Source organism: Diadema antillarum, unplaced genomic scaffold (genome assembly GCF_040938485.1).
Source record: "Diadema antillarum isolate AM-2024a unplaced genomic scaffold, OU_Dant_1.0 scf00000004, whole genome shotgun sequence".
Taxonomy (NCBI): Eukaryota; Metazoa; Echinodermata; class Echinoidea; order Diadematoida; family Diadematidae; genus Diadema; species Diadema antillarum.
In genome coordinates this window covers 1,488,596-1,501,983 of record NW_027270893.1, presented here as the reverse complement: position 1 = coordinate 1,501,983, position 13,388 = coordinate 1,488,596, and the positions used below count along the sequence as shown (strand labels likewise).

Below are 13,388 nucleotides of genomic sequence, written 5' to 3'. Positions count from 1 at the left end.
TGCACTTTGACAATTTAAAACAATCTAGTACAAGTCACAGAATACCAAATATGAATACAAATTGATGAAATGAATGATCAGAAAAACAATGCACGCTTTGTAATGATCGATGACAAAAGTAGGCCTACAGCGATATGCTGAGTGATCGAGTGATCTAATTAAACTACGAAGCTTGTAATTCGGAAGACGTGGACCACTCAATTAAAAAAAAAAAATGATAATGCCAATAACATCACATTCAAAAATTATCTATGTACAATCAGAGCACGTCATAGCAAACAACCGAATTATATAAATGATACCTGCAATGTAAAGCATTATTAGTAAACAACACTTGTGAATGTTTAAAAAAAAAAAGTATACAACCTTACTACTAATGATTGCAAACTATTCTGTCAAGATTAAAAGATTTGTAACAACATTGTAATATTGTTGAAATAAAGTTGCAACAAGTGAGATAAACTTGTCGTAGCTCCATGGTTGTGCCGCATATTTACTTTGTGGACTTCCTCGAACAGTACAGGATACAAAAATTCTTCCAACCTGTTTTTTATGGGCGTGGCCCTGGGAAGTTGTACACAACGTACGATTTCCGAGTGCACAGATGTGTACAGCGCAAATGCGTTTATGCACGTTGTCTCCGTCGTGTATGTATACCTGCGTGAGAATATTAAAATCGCTCACTCACGCGTGCAGCTGCGCAGGTCAAGAATCCGTCACAGCTGCCGGCCATACGTGTATGTATAGAACACACACCGTCGCGTTTGTTTTCGTGCGAACGATCCAGTACTTTTCCTCTGAAATTGACAGAACTGTGGAAAGGGTATTTAAAATAAGGTTGGTAAACCTACGTACGTTATTTTATCCGCTCATATTTGGTGTCATCAGCCAGGCTGCCTGGACGCATCTCGAGACGATCCTAAGTGACGTGAGTAGAACTTCTCCTTAGGCAATGAGATTTACAGATGGATCCTAGCCTACAGATAAAGTCTTTAAAGATTTTACAGGTGTGGAAGATCAGATATAGAGTTCTAATGTACGTAGGAAGGAAGGCCTAACCTGAGTGTTGTTGTAATGTTTAGGATGATACAATACACTCTGACGTATGTGTCATACACACAGTGTTGTACTGGGTGGCAGGAAAGGCCAAAGCCACATCAGTCCGGGAAACCCGCTCATGAGGACCGCCCCCGCGTACGAGGATGGTCCCTCCTCATGAGGACCTCCCCCCCGCCTCATGAGGTCCCCCGGGGAACGCCTCATGAGGCCCCCCATTCACTTCTTATTCATCTCACATCTGACGTATAAATTGTCGCAACTTTGCACGGTGATTTTTTGTTACACACACATGTCCACTATCCATGATGAAAAGAAGAAAAAATCCTGTCTGTTTTTTTTTTTTTTTTAATCGAGTTTTAATCACCCGATGCAAGAGCGCCCATCAAAACACGGGCGCCAGCGCGTTCGCACAATGCAAGACTGCCGCACCTAGCGGCCTGATCCGACTAAATATTTTCGATGCTTTTTTCTGCGGCTCTCACCTCTCCGCGCACGAATCAGCCTCGTGAAGCTGAAGTCTGACATCTTTTTACACAAATTCGTAACGAGAAAAATTAAATCAGTACTAACCTGATCTTGTCCATATATTCCAAATTACTATTCCACACTGATAGAGTAGGTGGGTAGATGACATACTCCAGTTTGTTAGCAAAATAATCACTTTGTAGGTATGACGAGTTCACTTTCTTCGTCAATTCCGCCAACGATTCCGCCGCCCGCTTGCGTGTTTTTTTTAGACGGCACAGATTGGGGAAACTAAAAATCTATCGGGGACCCTATCCCTAAACCTAACCCTAATCCTAACCCTAACCCTAACCATCAAACCCTAACCCTAACCCTAACCCCAACCCTAACCCTAACCCTAACCATAACCATAACCAAAAACCCTAACCCAACGTTTTTCCCATAGGTTTAACACGCGCCATGCCCCAATCTGTGCCGTCTTTAAAAAAAACGCCGCCCGCTTACCGTTTGGGCGCTTTCTCTGGAATCATCCCGCGACGCGACGTACGTCGCATCACATCACGCATCCAGCACATACCAGTCTGGTACTTAGTATGTGCTGGATGCGTGATGTGATGCGACGTACGTCGCGTCGCGGGATGATTCCAGAAAAAGCGCCCAAACGGCGGAATCGTGGGCGGAATTGACGAAGAAAGTGAACTCGTCATACCTACAAAGTGATTATTTTGCTAACAAACTGGAGTATGTCATCTACCCACCTACTCTATCAGTGTGGAATAGTAATTTGGAATATATGGACAAGATCAGGTTAGTACTGATTTAATTTTTCTCGTTACGAATTTGTGTAAAAAGCTGTCAGACTTCAGCTTCACGAGGCTGATTCGTGCGCGGAGAGGTGAGAGCCGCAGAAAAAAGCATCGAAAATATTTAGTCGGATCAGGCCGCTAGGTGCGGCAGTCTTGCATTGTGCGAACGCGCTGGCGCCCGCGTTTTGATGGGCGCTCTGCATCGGGTGATTAAAACTCGATTTAAAAAAAAAAAAAACAGACAGGATTTTTTCTTCTTTTCATCATGGATAGTGAACATGTGTGTGTAACAAAAAATCACTGTGCAAAGTTGCGACAATTTATACGTCAGATGTGAGATGAATAAGAAGTGAATGGGGGGCCTCATGAGGCGTTCCCCGGGGGGCCTCATGAGGCGGGGGGAGGTCCTCATGAGGAGGGACCATCCTCGTACGCGGGGGCGGTCCTCATGAGCGGGTTTCCCGGACTGACATGGCTGTGTATGGAAAGCCAAATATAATGTACACATGTATTAAGGTAATATTGGCCAAGTACTGGATACTACAGTTGTAGTAACTTGTAGACTACTAATTGGTCAAAAGTTGCTTCAACTCAAGGGACAAGGGAAGGTGTCACAGGTTTGAACTTAAACTCTTCCAATCAGAGTTGTAAATGTAACTAGTTAGGCCTACTACTGCGTACTGGTAGACGACTGGTCTGGAGTCAGAATTGCTGATGATACATTTCTGTTTCTGGTAATTTTTATTAGTTACCATATGTGACCGTGCACCACAAAAAGAACAAAAAGTCGCACACCTTGATTTCACGTGAGGACTCAAGAAAGGTGAAACGGGTCAACCAAGTCAATTTTGAGTTTTCCATATTTTCTGAAAGAGCTATTCTTCTTCTAGTTAAACTTACATTATTCTTGACTTTGGGATCGTAGAATGGATGGGAAAGTGTATTTTCAGTAGTTTTTCTACAACCCTTTTTTTGTAGAGTAGTGAGATCAGGTATGTCTTACAGGCCCCTTTTCATTTCCTGATAACTCTTTGCAAACTCTTCACCTTCAACTTTTCAAGTCTGATAACTTTTGAAAGGATAACACTGACTGCTGCTTTGAAAGTTGGCATTAATCATGGACGGAATGTTTTAATAGAGCATGCTCAATTTCAATTTGATCTGATAACTCCTTCATTGTTGTTGCTCCAGTGGTTTACATCCTGTTTTTTGTCCCATTCATTGCACAGCTAGCACGGTTTGGTAAAGATTAAACGCTTGAATAGACAGATACAAGTAGGCCTGTACTTCAGAGCATCTTTTCTTGGTTCACACTATTCCAGAGAGAGCGCTTTCTTTCCAATATCTAGTTAGGTTAGGAGATTCCATTTGAATTGAGTAATACATCATTTTAAAGCTTAGAGTCTGCCCTTTTAGAATCTGTCCTTAACTAAAAATCCATGTCTGGCGACTTTTTATTTGTTTTGTGGTGCAGGGTCACATATAGTGTTTTTGTGAATTGTTGACTCATAAAATTTGCAGTAGGCCTAACTGTTAGGCCTACTCAGCTACTGTAGTCTGTAGCTGTCTAGGTACCTAACCTGGTAGTTAGATAGGGTTTCAGATAACATTGTTAGAGTAAGCAAATAATCCAAGTTGGTGAGGGTGATGGCACAAACTATCTTCACGATCAGCACATCACTTCCGAGGTGATCTGGAGTGGATGATCGATGACCACCACCATTTTGTAAGGTTATCGTTAGCTGTCTTCCGAAGCGCAGCTGAGGAAAGATAGCAACAGCGTACGCATTCAGATCGCCGAGCCAACTGTGTAGTTTGTCTCATTGCCTGAAACCAAAAGTTGATTATTTGCTTAAATATTCCACATCTGTATTCCCATATGATTCCACATCTGAAATCATTGTAACTGTAATTCATGAACAAGATGGGGGGGGGGGGGGGGGGGGACAACACAGCTAGATCTTTATCTACTACATGATCAGCTCTTGACCAATTCTATAGCAAGACTCTTAGTATGTGGAATATGATACAATAGCAGTTTTATCAAACTAGAGAAGCACTCAGAGAGCGCAGACCTCCGCCAAGCAGCTCAATTCCACCACTGATCTTGTTCCTCTGTTCTGTAGACTAAAGGTAGAGAGATCACTGATCCATTCATTCGTACGTGTACAGTATGCATGCTGAAAATCGCCCAATTTCCCAATATAAAAGTCTTTTGTTATGTCATCAACTTCCAGCTGCGCGGCACGTCTCGCCTTATATTTAGCAGAAACTACAATGAAGAGCACACACTTTTTGGAAACCTCAAATATGCGCAGCCTGAACTCCCAAGTTCAATCATTTATTGTGACCCTTACCTGCCAAAATATTGAAATCCTTCATAAAATCCACAAAAAATTCCCGGATTACCACCAAAATTTAAACATCTGTTAAATGTCGTTTTCAACCTTCCTGCAAGTTTCATCCAAATCTGTTGACTATAAAATTTACTTTTGAGTTATTTTGCACATGGACAAACAAACAAACGGGTAAATTCTAGACGTCTACTAGGTCTAAACCTCCCTTGGCGGAGGTAATATTCACAGTGCAAAGCATAAACATTTAGTGGTGTTTGATTTGCTTTATTCATAAAAGATGAGGATACAGCTGTAACTGACCTTGTATTGGCATCAATTGCCTCGTAACATTGTGTACGTACATTCATAGGCAGCCTAAATTACATACTGGCTTGAGGAATGTCTCAAATGAACATTGCCGACTGCACCATATGTTACACTTGTCAGATGGGGCGACAAGTACCGGTGTGAAAATGTGTGTGTATAGTACTGGCTACTGCTATGACACATATTGTACAGTCAGCATGGAAATTTGCATTGTAATACCAGGACACGCAGAGATTGACCTGTGTGCAAGTTCAGTGTTGAATATGGAGGGGGGGGGGGGGGGGGGGGCTGAAAATGATCTGATGCAATATTAGTCTTCACTTCCAAACTCTGTTTTCTCCACCCCCATCATGTGATAGATGAATCCTGGTATCTTGGAATTTATCAGTAGTACACTGTAATTTGAAAACAAAACAAAGCAAATGCCATACATTTGACACAATGCTAGGCCTATTTACTCCATAACAATGCACATATTATACATTTGTACAGCTTGGACAATTCTTGCATACCAGTGTGATGTCTGCACCACAAATTGTAATTAAATAAATGCACAAACCATAGAATTTATGCTAGTAGTACTACTACTAGAGATGTATTGTCTCCCGGCTGTTAGAATGAAACCATATTGGGCATTAAAGTTTATTCAGTATATTTACTAGAATATAATACTGGAAACAAGCTCTCTGCAAAATATTTGATTTCTTTGTCACTACGATGTTTATTCATTAGGGTTTAATGCAGATTTAAAGTATATTTTCACGTGAGTAATATTTCATGCTCGGCTGGGCGAGATGGATTTCGCGTGTTTTTGATTCCACGGAATCAGGACATTAACTACTGGAACATATGGCATGCAAAGATATTCGCGTGCATTTATTTTTTGCGCTAGCGTCTGGTTGTGTGAAATGTGCGAAAATTTCCACGTTTACAGTATGAGTCTGGCTAACTCCGTTTTCGGCTTTATGAGTTTTGAAGCCTATGATTGGTCAAAACTGGCCCTGTGATCTTAATGGAGCCATGTCGTTACCAGAGTGCGCTCATCGAATACCGGTACGCAGTGTCCATTGTTCACTACCCCTTTATTTGGTTTGCTTTCATTATTTGATATGTCTGAGCATGCTACGGTTTTGTATACTACATTGTACATGCTAACCCCCCAACGCGTAATGCGCTGGGGAACGACATGGCGTCCACTTTAGCAGTTGCCCTGAATCTCTTTATTATACGGCACAGGTACACTCTAAAGAGAGCTGTAGGCCTATAATAGCATACTAGTACTGTTGGTACTAAACTGCAGCATGATGCACATTAAACACCGATACATTCAGTTTTTATACTACTGATGTGTGCTTCTCTTTTCCAGGTATTTTCCTCTCGAATAGGGCTGTTGTGACTACAGACAGATTCTGCAAGACAAGAAGCATACTGTACATCACAGTAACATGGAGAACTCTACCACCACCACCAGCACTACCACCAATGGTGACATCAACGGTACCAACAACCACTGGGTGGCACCGGATCTCCCTTCCCGGTGCACCTGGCACCTTGGTGTTGGTGTCGAGAAGAGCCCTCACAGACACTGCCAGAGGTATGTTACGCATTTAAAGGGATTGTATACTTATGGTTGAGACCATTGTAACATCAGGTTTTCTAACATATTTAGGTGAGATAATGAGAAACTTATTATGAAATGTGAAAGAACATGTAATTCTAAGAGGAATTAAATGTTTATTTGATGGAAAATGGTTCTGAAATGGCTGAGGTATCCAAAAAAAAAAGGCAATTCTAACAAAAGGTGAGACCCACCTTTTATTACATATGATCACTTTGTTTTATTTTGTTTTTGGATGTTTCAGCAATGTCAAAACCAATTTTCTTCAAAAAATTTTGTTTCCTCATGCTCAAAATTACCATCTCATGAGTGGTTTCTTGGTATTGCAGAAATTCAAGCCCAATCCTCATCTCCACCGATACTATGCCATCCCTTAAAGTGTAGGAACGACCATGCTTGCATGTAATTCTGGTGAATCATGAGTAGAAAACACCTCAAAGGACCATTGCTTGAAACATGATTGGAATTACAATTCAAATCACCCTCTTCAATTCCAGTTTGTAATCACATGGCAAAAATGCGTACTTTGGATCCTGAATCTAGTGATGCATCATTACAATCATGTTTGAAGGTATAAAATGCATCCTCTGTACTTTATGAAAGCACTCTATAAAATCTGCAACAGTATAGGGTTTTTATAGGAGCACAAATGACTTGATTCCAAACATGTGCACAGTGTGTTTCCAGGCCCGCTCAGAGCTACATTTGTACTGTTAGAGGGTGTTTGACTTTGCATTAAAACCGTGAGTAAATTCTCGTTGTCTGCGAATGGCATCCAAAATTTCAGACAATCTGCATCTCAAACCCTATTTTCTGTCAATGAAACACACAATTCTACATAATTTGTATCCCTGTATACAGAAGAGTACAATTTGAACATCATGTGTAGAGATGAATACAGAAGGTGCTCACATTCTGCTTCTGTACTCAGTTTTGTGTTTTTGAGGTTAAATACATGTACCGGTACTTCACACTGCAAATACACACCCACAGCGTCAAGCAGAACTCCATTTCAAACACTTCCCAACCAATATTTGCAATAGGAACAAATCTGAGAATTAATTATGTTTAGGAGGAAAATGACTCAAGTTTGCTTTCTGAGGGGCTCAAGATTACTCACTATGCATACAATGTACAGACTGCATGACATATTAACATGCTTGAGAAGTCCACTGAGTTCTTTTCTTTGAATGCTATAAACACATAAACGTGCTGTATGCCATATTTCACAAGGCATGCTATTTTCTATTTAAAGCATGCACAAAATATTCCACAATTTGATCCCATTTCCAACATGAATTCATGTGACATGTACATATTGTACATTTATCTCTATTTACATACATGTAGTGCTGTACCACACAATCATGAATTTTATATTCCACTCGTGAAATTCTTGGGATATCCTGATTCGTTAAAAATTTGACTTGCTATTGATACTTAAATGTGTACTTTGTACTTAAAGTCAGTATGAAACCCCTCAGTGTATGTTTATTTGTGTGTGTGTGTGTGTGTGTGTGTGTTTGTGTGGTGTGTTGGGGGGGGGGGGAGGGGATTACATGTGTCCTTGCATGTCTGCCACTGAGTAAAGGGTACACAATGTCAGTGACGCATTGCTTTCGTACACCTCCCTCATCCAGCCCCCACCCCGCCCACCACTGATAGGGATAGCCATGATGACAACTGTTTACTGTTAAGATAAGAAGCCCTGCCCACTTTTGTGTTTGCAGACACTCACCCTTATCTTCCTATTTCAACTCATGAGGACAAACCCATTCTGTGATTTAAACAGCATTTTAGAGTACATTATATATCCTTGTGTGAAAAATTATTTGCTTCAGAATGGTCTCATATTCAAGTAATGTGCAGTTTAATGTTTCCAGGTAAGCGTCCCTGGTCAGTGACGGGGCATTAATCTGCACATTACTTGAATACCTGGTATGAGACCGTTCTGAAGCAAATAATTTTCACACAATAGTAGATATATAGATTATAATGTACTCTTAAATGAATCCCACAAGGATGGGAACAATCATCCCTCAGCATTCCCACTGATTCCCACTGATCGGTTACTAGCCATCCCCTTTAACTTTGTTATTTACAGGATGTACTTCAGGGACCTACAGTTGTACTACGCGTATGACAGTGCTTCTTTATATCATGCTATTTACTAGATATCAGCAGTACAAAAAAAAGGAAGAAGAAAAAAAAAATGAACCCAAAGAAATGTATTACACGCACAAGTACACGTACACAAAACACATTGTACGTGTACACAATACACATTGTACGTGTACACAATACACATTGTACGTGTACACAATACACATTGTACGTGTACTTGTACTCGTAGAATGAATGAAACTGCAAAATCACCATGCAGGGACCAGGCTTTGCTACATGTACGTCTGTCATCCACTTTTTTTTTCTCTCTTTTGTTTAACACAAGGTTCCAGTGTACTACAGTACCGGTTATACAAATTTGGGCGAGGGTAAAAATGGAAGGCAATGTGGAGTACATACAATTGTACATGTACATTGTGGCATGTACAGTAAACCCTCACAGTACTACACTGTACAAAAACCTAATTTTGAATGCTACATAATGGCATCATGCAATTTGAATAGATATCATCTGCCAATGGTAGTTGTGCAATGTAGGGTTGGGGGTACCACCTATCGTCACCCTAAGGATCTGTAGCTTGTTTATTCTAAAAATACACTGTATAACACAAATTCGCCTAATTCTTACCTCAAATATGCCATAAATACTGCAGTTTTGAATGTCGTGACTGTCTCATTGATTATGAATCTCTGTTTTAAAAAAGCGCAATTTTAGTGCGTGCGTTTCGTTTTCTTCGCGCAGCTAAAAAGGGTACCTTGCAATCGGCACCCCCTCCCCTCCATAGGTACGGTAATACACGTGAATTTCACAGCCATGCGTCGTTACTGAGCGGATGTGTAATAGAAACGTTTTTAGCTTGGTTTGTTAGTTTGTTTTTAAGTTTCATTTTCGTTTCTTCGTTTTTATTGTCTTTATAGCTAATGACACTTACAATTGTAATTCCGCGCGGACAGTACCTTTTCGTTCTATACGCAAACAGCCATGATACGCAGGGTGCCGATGGGAAGGTACCCTGCCGATAGGTGGTACCCCTACCATACTTGTAGTCTACATGTGTAGTCTACATGTACATGTGTATACACATACGATTGGAAATACAATTTTTGTACATCTGGGCAATTCCGTGAAAAATGTTACCCAAGGGTGGAAAAATGAAAATCAAGAAACAACTTTGTTTTACCCTGGAAAGTATTCAAGAAGGGTCATATCAAACTGATATGATGAAAAAATTTGGTACAATTTGGAAAAAATATAATTTTTTAGACAATTGAAATCATGTGTTTTTTCTAAGACATTGCACAAAAATTCAGTATAATTTGCATGTAATTCTTGTGAAGTAGAAAGTTTCCCTATAAAATGACTTTCAGACAAACATTTTTATGCTATGATAAAGCTGATGACTCATTTTTACATCATCCTTCTTGGTATCGAAAAAAAATAATTCTTTCTCAATAGATGAGCATTTCAATTTTTTGAATTTCCACCTCTTACAAAGTGTAATGTCCGTAACGTTTTATGTAAAAGTTCTTGTAACACACTGTGTGTTTGTCTAATTTTGTTCTAAATTCAAACGCAAAGCTAAAATGTGATATCTCACAATATATCCACACAGTTTTTCAGGAACCTGCATAATTCTTTTTAAAAAGCGTTACGGACATTACATAACCAGTGCGATACGGACATTACACATTTGTGGCAAAAGTATTAGCTACATAAAAAAATGATGCTACATGTAGGAATACAGTTGTAGTTTGGATTTTACCCTACAATATTGATCTATCACAATAAATGCCCTAGCCCTTGCATGAAAATTGATTTGGGACTTTACTCAGCAACAAGTGCAGTGTTTCAGCAAGGTTTTGACTAATCTTCTGCATTCCTCTACAATCTTATTTCTTGTGTCTACTTATTTCTACCATGAAATATGGGTACATGGATGCAAGCTATCTTACAGCAACAGCATATCAAGTTGAGTAATTATACTATGATGGCAAGAATGTATTTAAAACATTGTTAAAGAAGAGAAACAGTCAAAAACATCTCTGGACAAGGCCTTTTACACCATATGGTCAGTTATGGTCTGACTTGTCTGTTAAGGAAATGCAATCCAACCTCAATATCTAACCATGTCATGAACGGTAGCCATCTGGATAAAATGATATTGCTGGATAAGGGAGATATGCTCACGCATGACACTTGTAAGCAAATTGTGTGGGATATTACTAATTGACTATTCAATATTATAGTTTACATGAAAATTTCATGTTTTATTATTCAATAATGTGGAAATCAAATGGAATGTGAATGAAATACACTTCCTCATTATTCCTTCTAGCAACAGTATTTTGGTTGGTAGAAATATAATGTACCATAGCGATTAACGCTGTCCTGAATCACAATTACTTTGTAAAGAATAAAAAAGTGTTACGTACTTTTAATAGATCATATTTTGCACCGAATTATGCAAAGAAAATCATGTGCCAGTCCATATCTGAATAATAGAGCAATCCAGAAAAGTGATTGCTGGATAACTGAGGTTGGACTTTCTGTAATGAGGATAGTCCATCGATTATCAAATTTCTAAAAACACAAGGATCCATGAATATTTCTTTGAGTGTATTGAAGGAGAGCCATTTTTAGAACAGGATGGAATCATAGTATTAGACCCTCTCCAACAATTGGTCAAGAACACCTTTCTAGCTTCCAAGGTGATTTGGAAGCAGAATAAACAATATTTTCCAAAACAGACTTGTCTGACCCGGGAAAAGACTGTTGTACTTCAACAAACTGTAGGGGAATAAAAGAAAGCAAAACTAAACATTCATAGTGTAAAAATACATACTGAACATTTGTTGAACCATTATTTTATTTTATTTTTATTATGCATTAGTTTTGATTTAATGAAAGTTGTTTATTCGTGCAGAGTTATGCTCAGTGATGGCTGTACAAAGTGAATAAAAAGTGTAATGTCCGTAACATTTCTTTAAAATTACATTTTGAGTAATTAAAAGTTTGAATATCATAATAGAAAGTCAAAAGGCTGATCTATATGTTATTTATAGATCACAACTGTATTGCAGGCATTAAATAAGTTGATTAAATTCCAATATGATAGAAAGTCAACAAATTGTTAAAGTAGAGGTCCATACTGAACAAATAGTCCTCAAATTGGCAACTCCTGAGATGAAAGATCTCATGAAAGGGCTATGGCAACATTGTCAAATGTGTATTGATTACCATCCAAGTGAAAAGGATAAAAAATATTAATACTTGCATGTGACTCCTGCCACTTAATGAAAGTGGACAAATCTGTAATGTCCATAACGCTTAGAATGTAATGTCCGTAACGCCACAATTATAGCTCTAGGAGGTACATGTGCCATCTATTTCACTAAATTTGATTTTATTTTCTTTAAACATTTCTTTACCTTTCAATTTATTCCTACATTGGTCTAATTATGTGCTTAAACTCACAGACTTTTCAATGATTGTATAGGCATGCAAAAAGTCATGTCCAAAAAATGTAATGTCCGTAACGGCCAACATTTTATGCAGTAAGTGCCATATAATGTGGTGAAATGGATTGAAATTTTCACTGTTTATGATTTAGCCTCATATGTGAGTGATTCCATTGTATGAGTTCAGAATGAAAACATTTTGTTATCTTAATGACCTTTTGAAGTTGCAAATTTTGTCTGAAATGTAATGTCCGTAACGCTGGAACTGCCCATCCTACAGAGAACTTGCATTGTCCTCTGCGATGCTGTACGTAGTGTAAATACTGTACCTGACTTTATAATTTGAAGTCAAGCAATGAGTGATAAAATCAGATAAAAGTTTGCAAATTTAAGTTCCATTAAATTTTTTTCATTATGCCTCCGCCACGAAGTGGTGCCGGAGGCATTATGTTTTCGGGTTGTCCGTCCGTCCGTCCGTCCGTCCGTCCTTCCGTCCGTCCGTAATGAATTTTGTGGACAGGGTAACTATCAAAACCTTTTGAGGTATCCTAATGAAACTTGGCATGTATGTGTATTAGGAGGTGAAGTTGTGCCTATCAACTTTTGGGTGCACATGCTCAAGGTCAAAGGTCAAAAGGTCAAGGTCAAATGTTTAAAATTTCACTTTTCCCCCCATATCTATGCAATGCCTGAAGATATTTTCTTGAAACTTAGTGTATACATGTATTACCCAATTAAGATTCTCTGGTGAAAGTTTGGGGTCATGAGGTCAAAAGGTCAAAGGTCAAAAGGTCAAGTAAAATGTTAACATTGCACTTTTTTCTCTGTATCTTGGAAATTGTTCAAGGTATCTTTATGGAACAATATGCATGTACTGACTGGCAGCGGTTATCTAGGGAATTTTGGGTTCATGTGGTCAAAGGTCAGGGGTCAAAGGTCAAGGGCAATACTTCAAAATTTTACTATTTTCATTATATTTATGCAATGCCAGCAGGATTATTTTTTTAAAAACTTGATGTATGCATGTATAACCCACTAGAGATTCAAAAGGTCAAAAGGTCAAAGATCAAGTGAAAGTGCTGAACTTACTTCTTTCTCCATATCTCGGAAGTGGCTCAAGTTATCTTTAAACTTAGTACATATTTATGTATGTTCTGCCTGACATTGATTCTCTTATGAATCAAAGGCCAGATG

At 38.9% G+C, this 13,388-nt stretch overlaps 1 protein-coding gene across 1 annotated transcript in view; it reads left to right on the top strand.

The window, feature by feature from the left end:
• Positions 1-872: 872 nt before the first annotated feature.
• Positions 873-13,388, top strand: part of LOC139745181 (cystathionine beta-synthase-like) — a 45,624-nt gene continuing 33,108 nt past the window's right edge. The window contains exons 1-2 of the mRNA XM_071655622.1: positions 873-928; positions 6,360-6,587. Coding sequence (XP_071511723.1) covers positions 6,439-6,587 — 149 coding nt within the window. The 5' untranslated portion in view covers positions 873-928; positions 6,360-6,438. The remainder of the gene's footprint in view (positions 929-6,359; positions 6,588-13,388) is intronic.